The 23,576-nt window shown below is 45.9% G+C and overlaps 1 protein-coding gene across 1 annotated transcript in view; it reads left to right on the forward strand.

The window, feature by feature from the left end:
- The first annotated feature begins 3,970 nt into the window (after positions 1–3,970).
- Positions 3,971–23,576, forward strand: part of KCNN2 (potassium calcium-activated channel subfamily N member 2) — a 142,845-nt gene continuing 123,239 nt past the window's right edge. Inside the window, exons 1-2 of the mRNA XM_025860920.2 lie at positions 3,971–5,185; positions 5,820–5,915. Of these exons, the coding sequence (XP_025716705.2) occupies positions 4,067–5,185; positions 5,820–5,915 (1,215 nt within the window). The 5' untranslated portion in view covers positions 3,971–4,066. The remainder of the gene's footprint in view (positions 5,186–5,819; positions 5,916–23,576) is intronic.

Raw genomic sequence — 23,576 nt, forward strand, 5'->3', positions numbered from 1 at the left:
AATGGCATCATGTAAATCTGAGTAAAGTAAGGGATCAGAGTGCAAACAACCTGCAGCTTTTTCCAAGACCCTGGGGTCTGGGAAAACGGATCTTTTAAGACTGCTGTTAAGCGTATGTGGGAGGGGTGGGGGTGTTATTTGTGTGTGCACAAGCTTGAAATGCCACAAATATGGGGACACGGCTGTTCTAGTCTAGAAAAACAAAAACAAAACAAAACAAAACCCAGGTGATTTTTTAAAAAATGATACTGGAAATGAAGGAGGCTAATTGATGAGATTCAAAATGTATTTTGTGGATGAGTATGACCTCTGGTGTTAAACTAGAGAAATTCCGGTACTATATATCTTAACGGTAGAAAGAGGAACAAGTGTCATTTTCCAAAAGCTTCTCATCAGAGGTTACAGGGCCTTGTTTTGTGACTTTTCTTTCAAACTTTCTTCCTTCCCTCCCTCTCTTTCCCTCCTTGGTCTTTCAGATATAAAGGAGTATCTCTTGTGTGCACAGCACCAACCCTGTGGGAGAACATTGCCTTTGTTGCCCCAACTGCTTGACTTGGTTACATGTATCTCTATAATCCTTTATAGGAAAAAAGGCAAAATTACGGTATCCGTATTTTAAAGGTTTACATATAAGTTTACGATTCAGTTGTTAATTTTATAAAGAAGAGAGGAATGGGAAAAACAAGAACATCTTAAATGTGCCCCTGTCATAACCCAATAGTGTAAGATGCCCCAAACTAGCAAGTTATGATGACATAGATGAAAAATGAATGTGATGTTGTTGGGGGGCATCTTGTGGTTTTTCGTAATCATACTGATAGAGGATTATCATACTCTCCAAACACAGACATTTATTAGCAAGGTGATTTTTTTGGGGGGGGATGGTGTGATCAGATGATTCCTTAAAACAGAAAGATGATATACATCTGATTGACTTCTTTCTCTCCAGTCACAGTGAATCTCACATTATTTCATGAGTTTTTAAATTTTATTATGTTTTTAAGATTTTGTTTATTTATTTGACAGAGAGAGGGAACACAAGCAGGGGGAGTGGGAGAGGGAGAAGCAGGTTTCCTGCTGAGCTCCATCCCAGGACCCTGAGATCGTGACCTGATGCAAAGGCAGATGCTTAAGGACTGAGCCACCCAGGCGCCCCTCATGAGTGTGTTTTTTTTTTTTAAATGAGTTTTGGTATTCTGACAATTCCTCATGCTGTGGGTCAAATCTCCATTTCTTTCTTACTCTGTGCATCCCATTCTCCCGAGTCCGCTTTGTGAGCAATGGGAACTCCATACATCATTGTCATAAATCTTAGTAAACATTCTTTGTTTCTATATGATTAATGGTACTGCACGTAATCCCGGACCAAGGCACAGAGATATACAGGGCAAAAGATACAACATTTTGTCCCTGTTATTTTGTTTATGCAACCTCTATTTGAAGTCTTGAACTTGCTATTTGAGAAAGTCAGTTTGAAACATAGAATGTAGCCATTACTTATGGGGTTTTAGTCCTTCTAGAACCTTATATCTAACTGGATGCTGGCAACAATCTGATATTTGGGGAGGCATCGATGTCCTCTTTCATCTAAATTTATGAAAGGCTAAGGAAAGTATTAATTTCCCATGGTAACACTTCTTGACTTTAATTTGTAAAAAGGAATCAAACTTTTCATTCAATTCAGCTGCATAGAGAGACTAGCAGAAGCCTATAGAATGTGTTGTATAGTGAAAATAAATGTATGATTTTTGTGCTTGAGTTGAATTTTGTTTCACCCCAGAAGGTGAATAACTTAATCTGGAAGCTTTCATTGTAATTTCAAACTCAGCTCATTAGAATTGTTTTTAATGGCCATGCTCACTGCGCAATTCTTGCATTATCTACTCAGCTACCCCAGTGATCCGGTGAGCTTCATAATTCTAAACAAGTTTTATTGAATTGCCAAAAATCAGGACAGGGTATAAACATAAAATGCTGGCTCCACTTTTCAAATTCTACTCTTGACCAAGACTATTGAAAAATAAAATTTCTGACAGTACTCATTATCTTAGGCGGAGGGCTATGAACCTAAAAGCAACCCTGTCCTTTTTTTTTTCTTCTGGATCTGTTTACTTGCACGTACAAAAAATTAAAATTGTTTAACCCATGTCCAAAAGATAGCCTAAAATGAATTATTCACTCCATGGTATTGAAAACGCACACACACACTCTTAGGACAGGTACCTGGTAAGCAACTTTAGGGCAGCTACCGAGTAGAATATCAAGAAATTGGATCCAGCTGAGAATTCCAATTACCTAATGAGGGTGATCTGTTTACGCTCTAATTTCTTGGTCTAAGTCATTATAATCTCGATCATAAAAATCATGCATTCAGATTACGATTTACAATGGAAACTGATATTCAGCTGGCTAGTTCCTTCCATGTCCTTTTCGGGGAGACTGGAATTTCAATGTATAAAGAAATAAGAAGGAGAAGCACTTAAGAGAGAGCAGTAACAATCCTCGAAAATGGTCCCCTACCGCTTTGTGTTGGTATATCCCCTAAGAGAAGAACACATTGCAGGAAATCCGTGAGACACAAAATGCAATTTTTATTGGTTTACTAGAAAGTAAATAATTATACCTGACCCTAGCAAAACTCCAGCACTGGCCCCTGAGTGGACACTCAGCCGGGGTTTTCGTTATGAATAATTTCCCAGCCAGGCTGTTACGAAGGAGGCGACTCGGCCCGCGCCAGGCCCCTCTCCCACCCGCCGCCGCAGTCGGGGCTCGGCCAAGGAGAGGCTCAGGGTTTGCGCATCTGTGACCCGCCTTTGCTTTGTGTCTGTGCTTTGCAGGTGGGGAGGAGGAAGAGGAACAGAGGCGGCGCTGGTGGCCGGCGGTCGCTGAGCGGACCCCAGACCCTCGAGCAAGCCGCCCCTCCACCGCCGGAGAAGCCCGCGGACCTACCCACTGGGGCGGCCGGAGGGCCTGAGCGCCCGAGTCCAGGGACCCGGCGGCCGGGGGCGCCAGCCCCTCATGTTCCGCAGAAGGCGCAAATGTGAGCGGGCGGTAGCTGGGAAAGTCCTCCGTCCCCGCCAGGGGGACCCGGGAAGCCCGCGCGGGCTTCTCCCGCGGACGGTGGGGATCCCCTCCTCCGGCCCCGCCCCCACCCTCCCCCGGCCCGGGTGCCGAGGCGGTTAACCCTCCCCGCGCCGCAGCGCACTCGGGCCGGAGCGCGGCGCAGCCAATCCCGACTCCCGGGCGCCGGAGCCGAGCGACTGGGGATGATCCGGGCGCGGGGCCCGCCCTGAACTCGCGGCGACCAAACCGGGGCTCAGGCCCCGGGCTTCTCCCCAAGCCCTGCTGCACTGGCGTAGCCAGTCGCCAAACTTTTTCTCCCCAAAGCCGGTGCCCCCGCAGTTCTTTGGCGGGCAGCCGGCGGCCCACTCTCCGCGGGACGATTAGGGAGAGGTGGGCGTGCGCCGAGGGGGCCGCTGTTGTGCAGCCCTACGCAGCCCTACGAGGTGTGCACGCGGGCGGACAAGTGGCAGGGGTTCCGCACTGTCCCCGCGCCTGACCCACGGCTGGGGTGGCCCAACGTGCTGCAGTGCCCGGCGCAGGTGATCCAGACTGCGCGTCCGGCACTAGCTAGGGGGGCGGCGGCGAGGGAGGGAGGGACGCCCCTTTTTTCTCCCCACTGCAGCCCAGCTGCACTGCCTGGGGGCTCCCCATCCCTGGTGGTGCTCACCGGCGCTCCCAATCAGCAGGTGCCCTCCCCCCCGCCGTGGCCTGCGCTCCCCTGGGCTCTCATCCTGCAGATTCCTTCCTCCCCATCTCTCTCTCTCACACACACACACACACGTTCCCCTCAGCCGCGCGCGCCGCAAACTCAGTCTCGGTCCCCGCAGGTGATGTCATGCCCATTGTTTTGGTGCGCCCAACCAATCGGACTCGCCGCCTGGATTCTACCGGAGCCGGCATGGGCCCTTCCTCGCACCAGCGGCAGGAGTCCCCGCTCCCGACCATAACGCATTGCGCAGGGTGCACCACCGCCTGGTCTCCCTGCAGCTTTAACAGCCCTGACATGGAAACCCCATTGCAGTTCCAGCGCGGCTTCTTCTCAGAACAGCCGCCACCGCCGCCGCGCTCCTCACACCTGCATTGCCAGCAGCAGCAACAGAGCCAGGACAAGGCGTGCGCGCCCTTCGCGTCCCTCCCGCAGCCTCAGCACCAGCCGCACCTCGCGCACCAGCCGCCGGGCAGCGGCGGCAGCAGCCCATGCCTCCGGTGCAACAGCTGCGCCTCCTCCGGTGTCCCGGCGGCGGGGGCGGGGGCGGGGGATAACCTGTCCCTGCTGCTCCGCACCTCCTCGCCCGGCGGCGCCTTCCGGACCCGCACCTCCTCGCCGCTGTCGGGCTCGTCGTGCTGCTGCTGCTGCTCGTCGCGCCGGGGCAGCCAGCTCAATGTGAGCGAGCTGACGCCGTCCAGCCATGCCAGTGCGCTCCGGCAGCAGTACACGCAGCAGCCGGCGTCCGCCTCCCAGTACCACCAGTGCCACAGCCTGCAGCCCGCCGCCAGCCCCACGGGCAGCCTCGGCAGCCTGGGCTCCGGGCCCCCGCTCTCGCACCACCACCACCACCACCCGCCCCCGGCGCACCACCAGCACCACCAGCCCCAGGCGCGCCGCGAGAGCAACCCCTTCACCGAAATAGCCATGAGCAGCTGCAGGTACAACGGGGGCGTCATGCGGCCGCTCAGCAACTTGAGCGCGTCCCGCCGGAACCTGCACGAGATGGACTCGGAGGCGCAGCCCTTACAGCCGCCCGCGTCCGTCGGAGGAGGTGGCGGCGCGTCCTCCCCGTCTGCAGCTGCGGCCGCCGCCGCCGCGGCCGCCGCCGCCGCTTCGTCCCCAGCCCCGGAGATCGTGGTGTCTAAGCCGGAGCACAACAACTCCAATAACCTGGCGCTCTACGGAGCGGGCGGCAGCGCTGGAGGCGGCGGCGGCGGCGGCGGCGGGCATGGCAACAGCAGTGGCACCAAGTCCAGCAAAAAGAAGAACCAGAACATCGGCTACAAGCTAGGCCACCGGCGCGCCCTGTTCGAGAAGCGCAAGCGGCTCAGCGACTACGCGCTCATCTTCGGCATGTTCGGCATCGTGGTCATGGTCATCGAGACCGAGCTGTCGTGGGGCGCCTACGACAAGGTAGGCGCTCGAACCGCTTGCCCAGCCTTCCGGGGCCGCGGGGACCGGACCCCGGGTGGGTGGGATGGGCCTCAGGGGGAACTTCCTGCCTGCCAGCTCCGAGCCTCCGCAGGACGGTCGCAGGTGCCCGCCGGGACAGCGAGCACGGCTCGGACGCGCACCCCTAAGCCTCGAGGCAACTCTAGAGAGGGAGCCGAAGTCCTGGAGGCAGTGAGTGCCCAGCGCCTTTGGGCACATTAAGTAAATGGTTCCAGGAGTCAGTGGGGGGAAAGCATGCTCTGTTGCTTTCCAGGTGCTCGGGATTTAGGAGGCCCCTTTCAACCCAAAGCGCTTAAACTCGGGAATAACTCCCTCCGGGTTTGCAGAGCCGGGATCTGCGCTTGAGTCTGATGGTGCGGACCGGCTGCCTGGCCATCCGCCTGCCTTGCTCCCCTCTCACTTCCCTTTGAGGCCAGGTGATCTGACAGATCACAGGGCCAAGACAGGTGCTCTCCTCCTCCTTCTCCTCCTGGGAGTTCACATTCGCTGGCTGGGAGCTGACTGACCCCCATCCCGGGGTGGGGGTAGGGGGGGCCCTGGAAGGTGGTTAAAAGTACTGGTTTCTTAAAAGTGCTTCTGTCTGACTGTGTTGCAGGCGTCACTGTATTCCTTAGCTCTGAAATGCCTTATCAGTCTCTCCACAATCATCCTGCTCGGGCTGATCATTGTGTACCACGCCAGGGAAATACAGGTAACTCAGATTCTGCTATTTATGAATGACCCAAAGCGCTGCTGCCGCTGGCTTGGGGAAGCCCAAGGCAGCTTTTTTCCCCCAAACCCTCCTGTCCTTGCTTGAGGTTACAGAAGACACCCTGTAGTCTTGCCTTAGCACCTAACCTGTTCTTTCAAGAAGTTCAAAACAAAACAGTGCAGCATGTAAATAGGCTGGGTTGTATTTGTTAAACCCTTAAGATTGCCCCCTCTCTTCTTCAGGTGGATCTACTTCTCTAAATCAGCCCCTGCATTTGTTTTCCTTAAGGCCAATTAGGTACTAGCCTTCATCTGTAGGGTAAAGGCAAATTCTTGTTTGATACACCTATTCCCCCTGGCTGCGTCATTATGGAAGATAGTGTCCATCTCTGTGTATCATCTTCTCTAATGTAGCTTAGAGAAGAAAATAGGCTCATGATATTCCTAGGATACGTAAATGAGACATGAGAAAAACTCAGACTCTTTCTATATCCCCGGACATTAAACAAACAAACAAAAAAAATCCATCCAAAGGTTAGAATACAAATTCTGTATATGTGGTGGTTTGGTAGATTTTTAGCTACAATCATTACGTTGCCCTTTAAAAAAAAAAGTCATTTAAGAGCAAAGGCCACTGCCCTTGTGAGCAGTCTTGTTAGGAAATGTTTTGTTTAAATGTAGCCAGGAACTCTATTGTTGGATTTGGCTATTACTAACAATTTCAAAATACTCGTATAAAATTTATGGGTCATCTTTGGAGTTGTTTACTTTGCTGTAGACTTCAGTCAAAGGAATATTAAAGTTTGTGAATTAAAATAACTAGAGTTTTCAAAAATGAAGTAAGGTTGGGATTTTCCAGTTTAGAATCTACACTAATACGTATTTTCTGCTTTTTTTTTTTTGGAGCTGTTGTTGGATATTTGTTGGAACTCTTAAACCCTTCAGTTTAGGGTGCTTCCCGTTAGGAGTTGCCTTTAAATTTAAAACATCATATAGAACTTGCCATTTAAATAATTTAATATTAATTATGTTAAATCAGTTTGAGGTTAGTCATTAGCAAGTACGGACCAAATATGGAAGAAACCAATTTTAACTATTGTGCAAGCAAAACCCCAATGGAGCAGGAAGAATGACTTCATCTTACTTTCACATTTGCAAAGACTTTGAACGATGTCCTTCCAAAGGGAGAAAGTTAGCGAATGAGAATTAGAAAGAGGGAGACTATTTAGAGGTAAGTAATCAAACTGCCTTGGCGAAACAAGGCGAACACACACTAGAACTCCAACTTCTTAATAATTTACAGGAAGGTCCATTTTAATTCAGGGCTCGTGATCCTGAGCTTCTGAGATTCTTTCAAACATTCTTAAATGATGCTAAAATGTGGCTTACCCATAACGAGTGCATCTTCTCATTTTGACTTCAAGAGCAGATACTTAGAGCTGGGAGGAACAAAATAGAATGAATGGTCCTTTGACTCAGTTTACAGATGGGGAACCCGAAGTCAGAAGAGGTGAGTAGCTTGCCAGATGGCACAGCTAAACAGGGCAGAGTGTGACCAGGCCCTGTCCTCCAGCTTCTAGTCCAGATAGCTTCCTACTGCACTCTGTTACTTGCCAGAGGCCCCGAAACATGAGCACTTTTTTTTTTTTTTTTGGCCCGTGGTTTCTCTCTACAAGTTTGGTTGATGAATAGATTAAATTTAAAAGGTTGCTGTAAAATCTTCTCAGGTATTTTTAAAAATCAAGTATTTAAAACAACTTTTTTTTTTTTTTGGCTTGGTGACTGGAGTGGTTTTCCTTCATTCATCTGGAGAGAACTTGCTGGTGTTTTTATTGAGCATTAGCTTTCATACAGCTGCTCGGTCCTTCTGAAAAGCACACAGCTAAACGAGCATTCGTTGGGGAGACGTTGGACGATATTCCCATCGAGAGCAAAGCGTCCCCCTGAAAACACTGACTTTTTAAGAATTATTGGGAGGTTTTTTGAGATAACTTATAGGAGTTTGCGAGGAGTAGCCAAATGTTATGTATTATTAAAATTTTTTTAATGCCATGTTAGAACTCTTGAAACTTCTAGATACTAATAAAAATACAGGAACTCAAATTTTTCCAGATTTTTCACACTTGGAATTCCACTTGCTGGCTCATTTTGAGGACTCTTTCTGTTGCACAAATGCATGGATCTATTGATTAGAAGATTTATAGGGTTGGTGACAAAAATGAGGACATGTGCTGTTCCCCTAAAACTTGTAAGCACCATGAATTTCTTTACTCTTGGGGCAACATAAATATCCCAGAATGTTAGATTTTTTTAAACTGGGTTTATTTTACATGATGCATAGTTTCTGTTAAACCATCCACACTTAAATTTCAAAATTGATGCTTGGGTAGTATCATTAATTTGTTTTGGTTGTAGTTTTTTCACTCCATGTTTTATCTAAGGGGGATTTCTTTCTCAAGATGAAGCTCCAAATGTTTATCTGAGATGCTTTTACAAAAATATAAAGTGGAAGAGGACCAAATAAACTTGAGGACCCTGAGCTACAAGTCAGGCACCAGAAAAACACTAATTTATCCAGATATTCGAGTCAGCCATATTGGCAAAATAGTTGAACTTGAAGCTCAGTGAAACTAAGTGCACAGGCATATGTATCTATGTGGAAAAAGATGCATTGTGGCCCCCCTTTTTTTTACTTATTGATGTTACTGCTGTAGGTGTGTTTCTTTCATAAGTTTTAAACAAGAAGGCACTTCTCAGTTTACTGTTAACAATTCCAAACATAATGAGTAGCTTTGAGTGAAAGAACTCTCTTGCCAATCAGAGCCTGTGTTTGGATGTAGCATGTTGTCTAAAATGACAGTTTTTCTTTTTCTGTTTAGCCTACCAGCGTGGTGATTGGGTAGTGAGCGCTAGCTGAGTGTGGCTTTCTGGTCCATGGTAGGATTTCTCACCACGTTCAGGCAAAGTGTCCTAGCCAGGGTTCTGGCTCTCTGTCCACTGGAATGGCTTAATGAAGCTTGGGGAGGCCCTGACATTTCCATGGAGAACCTTGGAAAGCAAGTCAGTGTGACCTTTTATAAAATGTTTATACACACTCGGGCAAAATAAGACGGTTCAGGTGAGTCATGGTCGGAAGTGCCTGAATTAAAATAGTGCGATGAAGAGGCTTTGAAAGAACAGAGCTCAGTACATTGCAGCCTTGGTGTCCTTTTTCAGTACCACAGACAGCTCAGTGCACCAGGTCTTACTCTGTACATTTCACTAATTACTTGAATTCCCCGCCCCCCAACCAAAAATGAACTCACTTTGTGTGTCTGCTTGTCAGAATGCTTACACAAAATCGGGCTTAGTGGGAGCAGTTTTTCAGCTCAGTAGATGTTAGACTTTTTTCCCAGTAGACATTTGGCTTTATTTTCTATATCCATCAGTAAAGCCAAAGCAACAAAAACAAAAATAAACAACAACAAAAAAATCCCATCCACGAATGAATGATGAGTAAAGAAATAAACTTCAGTAAATGCCTATGTATCTCGGTCTTCCGACAAAGCAAAAGCACTCTAGCGACTGTTTTTATGTGATTTGGAAAGGTCACTTGATACTAAATAAGTGGCTTTTCCTTCTCATGTCTCAGGTCAAATAATAGGAAAAACAGAGGCATGATGTCCTGTCACTTTCCTTTTTACCTCCCCTCCTTCTCTGTGGGATTGGGAGTGTGTCTTGGATGGAGCAAGTACACAGTCAAGTTCAAATACCCTTTAAGATCTTCAACATCAGAAAATTTGAATCTAGATTTCACTGCCATCTTTTCAACTTCAGTCTACTTGAATTTCTCATGTGGAAGCAATTTTAGTTGACATAGTTGTGTAGTATTTTGAGAGAGACAAATACAAAATTCTAAATTGGGAAAGAAAGCCCCTTGGACCTTGATCTGCCTGGTTCTCATGGGATTTGGAGGAATGTCTGGTACATACTTTAAAGTTAAACACATTTTTTTTTAATTTTCTCTTGGGAATAATATAATTATGTAATACATAGCATCAGAGGAAACGCTGGTTGTTCTTTGGTATCTTTTGCAGTGGGATAATTCCTTCTCTTTCAACTTAGCTTTTCAGTGATGGAGGACATCGATCTTAAACTTGAAGAACAAAAATTAAACTTTCTCTTTACTCATGCATCTAGGCTGCGCAAAGGAAGGAGTGAGTGAGGACAAGGGCCTTAGTGAAGTCTGAAGGCTCTGTTTGGAGAGGAGTGGTGAGGCACCCACTTAGCAGACTCTGGTTTGCCTTGTGGAGCTTGGGAAAGAATGCTACCTTTCCCACTCCTACAGAGAGCAAGTAGATGCTTCCAGGCCATGCAGATAATATGGCATCTAGCTATTCTTATGAGTACAATAATAGCACATATAGTCAGAACAAACAGTACGGAAGAGTTTCAAAGAAACGAGATAGTCACATTCTCTATCCTCTCCGACCTATTTCTGAGGGGCAACTGCTTTGAGGTCTCTCGTATACTCTTCCAGAGTTTTCAGAATTGCATCTTTAGATGTGTTTAGATACAGACAAACCTGGCTTTTATTCCGTGATATATCTTGGAGGTTTTGCCTCCTCGGCACATAGAGACCTGTTTCATTCTCTTTTAGCACCTGCATATGATCCTGTTTTATGGATGTACTGCAGTTCACTCATAGGCATTTCGAGTGTTCTAGGTTTTTGCTATTATAAACAGTACGACAAATGAACGTTCTTGTATACTCATTTTAAACTGCTCATTAGAGTACACGCATATGGTGAATATCCAGTGGTCAAATCACTGAATCCAAGGGCATTTGTGTTTCAAAAGGGAAGGCCCTTTGCCCACCAGCCCTTCCAGAAGAGTTTACATTCCCCGCATCCCCACACATTATTCCTCCACAGTATTGTTAACACTGGATATTATAACAAAGGTCTTTGGATTTTTGAAGTCTAAAAAGTTGATTTGCCTGAAAAAAATTTTTTGGAGAAAAAATTTAAGGACAAACTCATGGCCTCATAGGCTTATTTGCAACAACGTGTGATCTCTGGGGGTGCCTTATCTGATCTGGCAACAAATTTAACAGTCCCTGGAAGGAGGCCGCCAGAGGCAAATAGTTGCTACACTTTAATTTTTTTACTTAAAAAAATTTAGAGATAGAGGAAGCTGCAAAAGTAGAAGGAGGTTGTCTTCGGTTGGCCTTTAGGTCTCTGCTCTCGTCAGCGAGATAGGTGAGAATTGCGGGTTAACTGTGAGACTCCAAATGATGGGGATATGGGAAATTTGCCTGAATTGCCTTGTTGGTTCGCTCCACAGCTGATACCTCAGTGGCCAGTGGCTTCTACATCCGTTGTAATGGGACTCTCAGTCCCTTTGACTTCGCGTCGACCCTGTAGTAACGAAATCACTCAGAACTAATTTTCCCTGCCTGCCCGTGTGAAGAGCTCTGCATTATTAACGGGTGTGACGCTAAATAAAGCGATATCCTGGTGTGTTTACAGACCAGCATCACAAATGAGTGGAAGAGAGCAAGTGTAGGTTTACCGCAAATGGGTTTCCTCGGTCTGCCAGCATGTCTCTGGGCCGTGTTTTGTGCACCGTGGGAAAAGGGGCACTGTGGGCTGCCATCATCCCAAACCACATCTGGTGGGGCATACAGAGGGAGCCTACACTGATTTAACCCCAGGAAGTTACTTCTGGCCAGGTTGTAAAGTGGTTTTGTGGGGCTACTTGAGAACGAATTTCCACGCAAGAAAAAATAATAGGATGTCTACTACTTTGGGAGTCTAATTTTACCCTGAAACTCCTTACGAATGCTATTTATGAAACTAGAAAGTGCATGGAGGGAATGATCTGGCCCAGTATCCCACCCAGCCTGGAAAATCCCTTTATGTCATAGAGAAAAGTGGTCACCCACTTCCTTGCTTGAACCCTCTTCCCACGATTGGCAGGCAGTTCACCTGTCCAAGGCTGTCTGTTCCAAGGCCAGACAACCCTGACTTTCAGGAAGGTTTTCTTTAGGTTGAGGTAAAGCCTGGTTTTATGCCTTCCGAGCTCAACGTGTTAAAAGGTTTTGAGCTTTGCAGAGACAACGGAGAAGAAGACAGGAAGGTCCCTTGCCTCTTGCAACTGACATTCCAAGGACGCAGGGTTCAGGAGAGAGGCGGACGTTAAGAAACACAGTCCTGGGAAGTTGTGATCAGTGTCATGAGAGGATAGAAAGGGCTGAAATAAAAAATACTTGGAGGTAAGGAGGGGTGGTTACACATCCGACCGGGTCCTCGGGGGGAGTGTTCTCCAAGGATTTGACTTTGAAACTGAGACCTACAAGAAAAGACATTGTCAGCAATTGGCAGAGTCTGTGGAAACAATTTGTGCTAAGGCCTCGTGACCAAAAGCAGTTTCCTGCACTTAAACAAATGAGAGCAAACCGGTGTGGCCCAAGCCAGGGGGAGAACAAGAGAACGGTCCTGGGTGGAGTGAGAGAGGATGTAGGATTCTGATATTGAAGGGTCTTGAGGCCATGATAAGGATTTGGGGATTTTTTTTTTCCTCCCTTTGCAAAGCACAGAGTGGGGAAGTCAAGAGTTTATTTAAAGCATGGAGAGTCATGATCCAACATACTGTTTGGGCGGACCTTTTGTTCTGATGTTCTGAGGAGACTGGCCTGGAGATGACTAGGAAGTTCTTGACCAGCCAATTAATAGTGAGAGGTGATGCTCATTTGGCTGGGGTAATAGTGGTGGAGATGCAGAGAAGTCTGACTTGAGACCCATGTTGGAGGTAGAGTGGGGGCTTCCTAGCACTGGATGGGATGTGACAGGTGAGGTCAAGGGATGTCGCAGAGATGGATCCAAGGGTTCTGGTCAGAGCAACCCGAGTATATGTACCAAGAGGGGAAGATGCACAGTGAAGGGTGAGGAGGTGGAGACAGCGGTTTGTATTGGCAGAATACATTTGAAAGGCTTCTGATTATACAGGGGAAGCTAGGGTTCAGACGAAAAGTCTGTAATGGAAATTTAAATGGGCACCATTAGCATAGAGGCTGTTTTAAAGCCACGGGAATTGATGAAGTCGTTGAGTGAGAAGAAAGATGAGAAGAAGGTCGAGAGTTGATCAACCCGGGACATCTATAGGTTGTGTAAAGGAGGAATAGCAAAAAGAGTTGGGATGAATTGTCCCTGCTGTGAAGAAGGCAGTGTTGGGGGGGTTACTATGTATCACACGCTGTGAAGCCCATTAAAATGGGGTGGAGAAGTGCCTTTCGGATTTGACAAACTGAAGGTCGTTGCTGACCTTGACGCACAGTTTCAGTGGAGTGACAGAGACAGAAGACAGACTGCAGTTTCCAGTATAGCAGAATAAATTGATCCCCCCCCCCTTCGCAGAATCACAGAGCAAACATTTAAAAGTTGGTTAGTTCCCCTTAAACGCCCTCCTAATTAAATAGTCCCAGTTTCTTTGAACATTCCTGATCAGACTTACAATGTTCCCCGATCATATTCTTCTGTCCTTACCTCTGTTTTGCTGAGTTCCCTTTTCAAATTGGAAAGTTAGAAAGGTACCCAGGACTTTCAGATGGGATTCTTGCCTCCCTTTCTCAAAGATGCTACATGATACCCACCGTTATTGGTCTACAATGGTCATCGCTTTGTGCGAACCACTGCCAAGTAAGACTTGTAAAATTGTTATGGAACTGAGTGGCTTCACCTTTATGGGCCCTCTTCTCTAACATCTTGGTTTCAGACCCGGGTTTCAGACTGTCAGAGTTATTTGAATCATAATCCCAGTGTTTACTTGACAAAACACTTGTTTGGCTTCAGAAAACGCTGTGTATGGACTCATTATAGAGTTGCTCCATTGGCAAGACCCAAATTAGCGCTAAACTCTGTTCCAGAAACATGGTCAATATTACCGGCCCTACTCGGTTGGCACACACCTGCCATTGACACGTTAACACTTCTTCCGGGCTTCTGGCTAAGCTGTGAGCGTGAGAAATGGACCTTGGGAACCTGTGCACAAGGCAAGAGTTCATGAATCATGGTCAGAGCTCAGAACTAGGGCCTTTTTTGCTGTGAGACATCTGCTCATTCATGATATTTGGTACAGCCTTTCCAGTAATGACAACTCTGTGAACCCTGACTATCAGGCAGCCCACATTCCTCTACCAGAATGTCACGAGGACTGTCATATCCCTCCCTGACGCCCCGTATTCCGTGAGAACTGCAATCTTGTGGTCTCCCCGTCTGTTAACAATATCCAAGAAGGAAAAAAGACGGATGGGCTTATTATTTTAAGCGTTGTGAGGTAGGATTCGTGACCAAATGCCTTTCCTCTTAAAAATTTCGTTTTCCTTTCCAGATTATACAATTGATAACTATTCATATTAGAAAACCGGAAAACCTAGAAAACACGAGAAAGAATGTCATTGTGGTCTCACCACCTAGAGATAATTATTCTTTTGTTCTAATGTATTTACACAAAGTAGATGATGTGTGTGTGTGTGTGTGTGTGTGTGTGTATATATATATATCAGATGCTATGTATCTGTAAAAAGAAATTTGGAATTCTTTTCATGTGATTTTTCTGTTGATTTCCCCATGCCGTTACACATTCTTTTTTTTTTTTAAGATTTTATTTATTTATTTTTGTGAGAGAGAGAGAGCATGAATGGGGGAAGGGGCAGAGGGAGAAGCCGACTCCCTGCTGAGAGGGACTCGATCCCAGGACCCTGAGGAACATGACCTGAGCCAAAGGCAGACACTTAACCAACTGAGCCACCATTAAACATTCTTAATAGATCCAATTTTTTTCTCCCCGTCCTATGGCTGTAATCAATTTAATCCTTTCCCTTATTTTAGACACTTAAAAAGTAGGAAAAACCTATTTAAAATCATTTTTTAAAAGATTTTGTCTTTAAGTAGTCTCTACAGCCAGCATGGGGCTCAAACTTACAACCCTGAGATCAAGAGTCACACACTCCGCCTACTGAGCCAGCCAGGTGCCCCTATAATCATTTATAGAATGAGTACTGTTGCAAATGAGCTTTTGTGAGCCCCTCTGATGGTTTCTTAGGGAAAAATTGCTAAGAGAGAAGTTACTGAGGTCAAGGATATTATTTAAGACAATTGGCAGATTTTTAAATTGTCCCCCCACAAAGTTTATAGCAGTCCTTTCATTTTTAAAGTGCTTACAGACCACCTCATGTAGTGTTTTCTGGAGCCTCTGGGTCACATTTACTGGTTAGTATTTTGATGACTGTACTACCTCGTGAGTCTGGGAATTTGCTTCTTTGTCATTGGCCTTGTCTTCCTTCCTGTGTCCCCATGATCTTGGTTTCTAAATTACTAGCTAACCAGGTTTGTAAAAGGGTATCCCTGTTTAACAATTAACATTGATGTAGGAACAGTGTGAGTGCTGGTATTGGCAGGTAACTTTGTCCCCAAGTGTTCCCGTCTTTTTTTTTTTTTTTATAGGAAGCTGTAAAAAATCAATTTCTTTTTTTTCTTTTTTTTACAAGTCTTATGAATGGGAACAGAAAAAAAAGTGGGCATTTGAATGGTGTTCATTAGTTTAACAATCTAGAATGTGTGTGTCTGTGTGTTCGGTTTTTTTTAAATAGAAGTTATGATATCAACTGAAGGCAGCCAATATTTTTTTAACTGAGTTACTTTACACGTTTCCTCTGGGCAATTGGCTCTCTGAGAAGGTAAGTGTTCATTTTGGCCATTAGGTTTCAGGTCTGTTAACAAGAGTTAAAGGACTATAACATTATGGCTAACAGTTTTTACCAGAACAGCCATTTCCCCCATAAACCTACAGTCGGTGTGGCTTCATGCTGAACATAAGGCTGTTTGTGAGCTCCATTAACTCCTTCATGCATCCAGGTCCTAGCTAATGGCATCTCCTCATCACTAATTGGGACCCTGGTGACTTAAAAGAGTTAAGTGAAGTGCTCTGAAAAGTAAGCAAAGGGAATCATTTGGATAATGGAAAGTTCTGGTATTAACCCACTGCTGAAAGGAAAGGAGGTAGTAAATAGCCAAAGGCAAAGGTGCCTGCCTGCGTGCGTGCGTGCGTGCGTGTGTGTGTGTGTGTGTGTAAAGGACTGTAATTGGCAGAATTTCTGTCCCTCTTCACTGTAGGGCTACAGGATAGGCAAATCAAAAACCCTGGTTCTTTTCTGTACTGGATTTGTCTCTGGCAAGAGTTTGGTTTAGTACATCACCACTCCCCACCCAGTGCTTGGAGAACAGTGGTCTGAAGGGGTGGAGAATTTGTGTGTGTAAATATGACAAGTAACATCTCAGAATATTCTTGGTACAGTGATTGGATTGACTGTTTCTCAGAGAGCTTGCATCTTCTCTTCTGTTCCACATCTAATGACTATTTGATGAATAGTCATTAGTCGAGTCTATTATGCTAGTCTCTCTTTTTGAACAGTGTGTTATTGATGGTGAACTTTGGGCTTGGCTTTTTGAATCTGTGAAACACATTGGGGTTCAGACTTGATAAACATTGAACTGAACTGTTGTCGACGAGTTTTGACAGCCGGTATCCTACAGCGGTAATTTGTTCTTTGCTTTCTGGAATATTCTGAGCGTATTTGCCCAATACTGTATTACTCCGTAGTGGTTTTATCCAGTAGGGGTTAAGATGGAGTTGTTTCCAAGTCATCTGGCTATTGAGATTTGTATGGTCATGGAGGTAGACTTCTTTCCGTCTGGAAGTTTTGGTCTTCCAAGGAAGTTCTGTGTAGTAGTTGCATATTAGTTTTGACACAGACATACTGAATTTTGGTTGTATATTAGTTTTGACACAAACATACTGAATCAACTATCATGTGTTTTTCATGGTTTTGACCTTGGGTAGTCCTTTTCTGACAGTAGAGTGTATTGTCATGAGGGTTCATAAATACATGGGTACTAATTCTTACGCTGCTTAATTTTTTGCTAAGTGGCTAAGGGAAATTGTGTCTTAGTATTGGATTTATTCTTAAGGTCAGGGATTATTGAAAATATTGAAAAATAATAGGCTGAGCGTTATTGAAGTGGCATGCATATAAAAGTGATGGCCGTGGGATTTATAATAGTCACCTCATGCTTTTTCACAAAGGCAGTCTTCTACTTCTGGACACACACCCAGGCAGAGCTTTTGACTGAAAACCTAGTTTCTGTGGACCTAGCAATGCAATTTTAAGGCTAAAAGTTTTGGCTTTTAGAAACTTGCCATAGGTTCGTTTTCATATCGGTAAATCTCCCCATAATTGGGGGAAAAGTTCTTATGTCAAAGAGCATGAATTGCTCTCTGTCTCTGGAAGTGAGAATAGCTTGGGATACATTTATTTAGCTAAATACGCTGTTGAAAGCTTTAAGCTCACTGCTTCAACCTGTGGCTGATGTTTCAAACATTAAAGCTGCTGTTGAAAAATACTTTGAACAAATCTTCGACTTCTTTCTCATTAGTATTTCAGTGCAGAACTTCACTATTTGTTCTCATTTGTCAATATCAAAAAGGATACTTAATGAAAGGGCATTTGGCCAGACTTTCACAAATTAAGCAGTAGCAATACAAGGAGAAATCTCTAATTGCTTGGCTTTTTGGGGGTGGGGGCAGAGGAAACCATAGCACTTGCATTTAGGGATGAAAACTATTTTTAAAAGATTTTATTTATTTTTCAGAAAGAGAGAGAGAGGAACACAAACAGGGGGAGGGGCAGAGGGAGAAGCAGGTTCCTCGCTGAGCAAGGAGCCCGACGCAGGACTGGATCCCAGGACCCTGGGATCATGACCTGAGCCAAAGGCAGATGCTTAACTGACTGAGCCACCCAGGCATCCCTGAAAACTACTTTTAAAAAAATTTTCTTGGTTTGGAACTCACTGATTGACGGGCTCTTACAGATTTCTTTTATCATTTTAGAAAGGTTCCATCTTCTATATTCTTTTTTTTTTCTTCAGCGTATCTATTTTACATACTCTCCTTTATCCTTGTGACAACCACACCTGCCTGTCAGCTGTGCTTTGGCTGGGTTCTGCTTTATACCTCGGATGCATCCCTTGGGTGTCCCTTGCATTGGGGGACAAAGATCCAGCCCACTTGCTGTCATGTTCATGGTGTTGCTTAGTCCGGTGCTCTGTGTACCAGTTGCTTCACTGGCAGCTATTTCAAAATAATTTATCCAAGTCCGGCTCATTGCAGCTTTATGCAACTGGCCACAGAGGGAGAGCAGATGTGCGGTCCCTCCAGTCCGTGTCAGAACATCCTGTGGGGAGACCACACAGCATGGTCAGTGGCAAACCTTTTCCTGCAGGAAAAGGTCTTCTCACCACCGTTGTGCGGGAGCACACGTGGGCACAGGGAGATGCTCACTGGCAGGCGGGGTCGGATGAAGGCTCATTTTCAAGACCTGAATTAGGATGCATTGCCACATGGGAACACATTCAGTAATTGCAAAGGGAGAGGCTTGGGGGGCTGGTGGGATGGAGCTGATGAGCTCAGAGACCCCCATCATGTGTGCTCTAGCTGCATTGCTCATCTCCTCTGTCCTCTAGTGGTGTAGTGATGACCTGTCCGTTTCCAGTGAGGTCAGCGATGACCTGTCCATTTCCAGTGGGGTCAGAGCAGTCGATGGTCTTAATCCTCTTTTTCTTCATCACAATGGGGGGCATTCCAATGAAGTGCTACAAATGTGTCCCTATTTACCGAGATGATAAGAAGAGCAGGATTTTAGAATCATCTCATTGACTTTGTTTTAAATTTGCCTGTTGGATCTCTTCTTCAGAGGAGCAGCCTGCCCTACCCAGCAATCTCCGAAGCCCCAGCTGGGTGTGTTTACATTACCCATTCCTCTCCACTCCCCTAGCCTTGTTTCCATTTGGGAATATTCTGGGGGAACACATGCTGTGTTTTGAGATTTCCAGCCATGGCAAGCAAGCAGGATTCCCTAGCTGACTCGGGTCCTCAGGGAGGAGTCGTGCATACATGCTGATCTCTGATACCCTTGGAGGCGTCCCTGCTGTTGGAGGGAGGACATACAGGCATATGCAATATACAGGCTTACAAACAGAACATTCTCAAGTCATGATCCCAGGGTCCTGAGATCAAGCCCCGCATCGGGTTCCCTGCTCCACGGGGAGTCTGCTTCTTCCTCTCCCTCTGCTGCTCCCCCCTGCTTGTGCTCTCTCTGTCAAATGAATAAATAAAATCTTAAAAAAAAAAAAAAACTTTTTGAAGGGGCCTGAGTAGGAACCTCAGGGCTCAAGGTTCTTTCCTGGAGGAGGCCAGTAATGGGAGGCTGGTCCTGTCTGCACCTCGGTGTGCCCATAGCTTAGGCTCAGAAGCCGGGCTGGGGGTGGGGTCAGGCTCAAGACCCTGTGGGTGTGGCTGGCCTCAATCAAGGAAGAGAGGCTCATTTGTTGCTTATTTGGAAGCAAGGGTTGTAGAGTTACCTGTTCTCCAACTCTGTATTTTACCAGGAAAAAAAAAAAAATCACACATGAAGTTGGGAAGCAGTAAAGAATGTTGGTTTTTCTCTTTAGGTCTGGATTTCTGGAATTTTTCTTTAGGTCTGGAATGGATAATTGATTAATTTGCTTATTTCTCTTCCCTCACGATTACAGTTTTATTTCCTGTAGATAATCTGCTCCCCCCCTCAGCTGCCCGTAGGCCTTCTCCTTGCCCTCCATTTGCCCTCCTGGCAAGGGCTCCCCGGACCTCCTCAGGCTCCAGGGAGGGACCTGACTCCTCCTCATGCCTCCCACCCCTCCCGGGACCCCGCAGAGTCACAGGATCCTAAAGATGTTTTGCATTATGGCTGCTTTCTGGTGACTTACTCTCAAATGCCTTAGTTCTATGTTTCCTGAACTCTGACTTCTCCCTGGTCCTCCTACAATCTCCACTCTATCTATGTTTACTTACTCTTTTATATTTATATTATTTGTATTATATACCATATTTTATATTGTGGTACTAGAATATGCAGTGTATTACATATAATATACCTTACATTGATGCTTGTACAATATATACTTACGTATTACACTGTGACAGTATATTGCATGTACAATAATAGAATATATATTATAGAACGATACTGTGTAAAACCTAACACAATAATTATGTTGTATATTATACAATGTATTTGGAATGTTATATAAAATATGTTAAAATAATAGTATCATGTTATATCCTACATTAGGTTGTTATAGTATTTATATTTTAATATTTGTAGTACTTATTATATTCAGTATTTTTCTTTTTTTTAAGATTTACTATTTTTTTGAGAGGGAGCGAGCATGCATGCATGATGTGGGGGCGAAGGGCAGAGGGAGAGAGAGAGAGAATCCCAAGCAGATCCCCGTTGAGTGAGGAGCCAGATGAGGGGCTCCATCCCACGACCTGAGCCGAAATCAAGAGCCGGACGCTTACCCAACTGTGCCACCCAGGCACCCCGATTCAGTATTTTTCTTTAAATCAGTTCCCTTTTTTTAGCTTCATCCTAAGTAATCATATCCATGAAATCACGGATTGGAGTATAATATTGCATATGTTGTTAATATGCAATCCGTGGAAACTGTAAACATTAGAATCATTTCATAGGAACACGTAAAACCCCTTTCGGGAATTTCTGCCTTGGCTTTTATCCTCATCGCTTTTAATGTGTATGAAAGTAGTCTCCCCGCTTCTTTCCCTTGGCCCCCTCACTTCTTTCTGGTGGTCCATCCTCCCCACTGCAGGAATGCCTTCGCCAGATGTAAAGCTGAGCCTGTCACATCCGGTTCCAGGGCCCTCTGTTGTCATCAGGGGGACATCTTTACCGCACATACTTCACAACTCAGCTCTTGGGATCTGGCTCCCATCTACCTGTCGGCCCCTCTCCGCCACGTTCCTGTCCACTGAATATACTACTTCTGCTCCAACAGTGCTGAATCGCTTGCAGTTCCCGAAAGATATCACTCTGTTCCTTGCCCCTGTGGCTGGAATACCTTTTCCCCTTTATTTGCCCAAATCCTGGTGGTGCTTGAAAATTCACCCCAAGACTCCTCTCTGCCAGGTAACCTTCCCTGCTCAACCCCCTCATGAGTTTGATGGGGCTGCCCTCCTCCTTTTTCTGGCTGCCCTGAAGTTGAACAGAGTGATCATGAACCCTGGCGTGAAATGGAACTCAACTTGAACCCAGGTTCTCCTAACTTCTTCCCGGTGACTTTGACACATAAGCAACGCTGAGCTTCAGTTTCTCATCTGTCAAATGGGAAGAAGAGGGTATATCTTGTGAAATCACTGTAAGGATTATACTGGGATTCATTCCCAGCTTTGTGCAGTGCTGGACACATAGTAATCACACAGACTGTAGCATTATTATTGTCTTTGTTGTGTTTGCCATCATGAATCACGACCGTTGTTAGGACTGCATGATGGGTATGGGGACAGTCAGGGTGTGGGAGGACGGCAAAGTGTCTGGTCCAATATGTGGCCTTCCTGGGGGCCATGGGGCGGGGGCCTTTAATAGAGCAGCATGCATCAGGCTCTGAGTCCTGCTTCCGCTGCCAGCCCCCAGAGGGCAGGTGTCTTGTCTGATTCGGCTGAGCAGTCCAGGGAGCAAACCCCAGGTCCCTGCATCTAGGGTTCTGTTAAAAAACAAAATTCAACCAGGTAAATCCGAAGATCTAACTGGCTTTATTAAACGATTGACGAATCAGGCAGCATCTCATCCAGCAAGTTGAGGGGAGCTCCCAGGAGCTGTACAAAATGGAAGGTTTTTCAGGGTAGAGAAGGAATTAACAAGGAATGCATTGCTTTTTAGGCAAGGTCTCCTTCCTAAGGGGAGTGAAAGCGGTCTACATAGGGATTACCTCCTAGTGCTGAGCAGGAAATTCTGGTTTGGCTGGTTGAAGGTTGCATGGGGGAGGGGATGTTGAAACTGCAGTTAGGTTAGGTACTAAGCCTTGGTTTGCTAACACAGGGACTTAACATAAGTGATCCATTTTTAACTGTTCATACACCTTACTGTGATCTTGGTGACCGTAAACCAGAGTAGTCACCTAAGCTGTCCCAGTGTCCCCACCTTGAAATGGGGACAGCCATAGCTACCTCGGCCTCTGAGTCTACCGGAAGGATAAATGACCATGTGGGCAAAATAACCTGTCTTAGAGGAGATGGTAGGGCCATTGAATACTAACAACAGTTTAATAAACATTCCTTCTCTTAGCATAAGCTCTTTCTACACAGCGGCATTTTTCTATCATGGTTTCTATTCCACTAAAAAACTTAGCCTTCGCTATTCGTCATTTGGCTTGACTTTGAATTAAAAACTCTATATTAACGTGAGTAAAAGGATAGTTAGATATTGAGACAGTCAGGGACCTTGGGAACAGCCACGGGGGACACCGCCTCCTGGCTGTCAATCACTTTTCTTGCAGAAGGCAGCGTAAGCTGGACGGAAGAGCAAGCCCAGATCTGTTCAAACTGACCCAAGGACAGGATGGCAGCCAAATCTGACCTTTCACCAGCTCCCCTGCCCTCATTTTAATGCTGAAAAACACACCCAGAGGTTGAGATTTAATATGCAAATCAACCTACCAAGTATGAAGCAGCCTGTTCTATCAACCGCACCTGCGCATGCACCCACTTTCCTGGGATTCCCTGCCCCTCCACATGCTTGGGCATCACTCCTTTTCCACCTAGGTCCCTTTCAAACAAAAGTTCCCTGACCATTGTTGCGGAGCCAGTCCGACACCTTTTGTCAGGACTGTGTCTCCCTTCACCTGCACCTGTTGGCCCAATAACGCCTTGCCTGTGCCTTTAAATTTGGGGTCCAGCCTCGTTTCTTCAGTTGTTGGGTCCAAGGACCATGTCCGGTGACAGTAGCATTGATTGAAATTATAGCTGTGCATTTGTTTCTGTTCTTTGTAGCTGTATGTAAAGAGACCAGTTTTGTAGATTTGGCTGAGAGAATGTGAAAATGAATCTATCCAGTTCCATCAGTGCTCTGCTTATGAAGCCCTGACCATTTTAGGAGGGGGACCATTGTGGGAATCAGGACGCTCCGATTGGTGATGGGCTAGCTTCCCCAGCTTGCAATACTTGTGTTTGACTGCAGAGCCCTTCTCTGAGTCTCTCCGTTCCCTGCACGGCGGTCTGATTGCAGAGTCTCCCACTACGGTTGTCCTCTTTGACTTCCTGATCCTTACAAAATGCCCTCGGACTTTCTCAGCTCATCTCAACACCCCTCCCCGCCCCCCGCCCTTCTCTGGGAAGCCGCCTCTGATGATTTCAGACACTTTATTCTCTTTCTTTATGGAGCAATGTTTGCGTTTATTGTCATTCTGTATAATTGAGTGTGGAAGCCTCCTTGAGTTATTCTGTGTGCCTGAACCTGAACGTGACCTCTCAAGGGCATTTACATATCCTTTTGCCCCCGAGTTGCATCGCAGGCTTTGTGCATCACAGGCTGTTGTGGAATCGCTCCTGTGGAATCGAACCAGAGTGTGGGTGAGGCAGGACCTAGTCCTTTGCATATTTTCTTCCTAACGGTGCCAGGACAGTGCTGGGTAATGGGAGGAGGTGGGATACTGTCAACGTAAAATGAACATACCTTTTAGAATTTCTAAAAGAGAGGAAGAGACCTTTTTCTTCTTTCTTTCTTTCTTTTTTT

Source organism: Callorhinus ursinus, unplaced genomic scaffold (assembly GCF_003265705.2).
Source record: "Callorhinus ursinus isolate GAN/ISIS: 27379988/994484 unplaced genomic scaffold, GSC_fseal_2.0 scaffold30, whole genome shotgun sequence".
NCBI classification, from domain to species: Eukaryota; Metazoa; Chordata; class Mammalia; order Carnivora; family Otariidae; genus Callorhinus; species Callorhinus ursinus.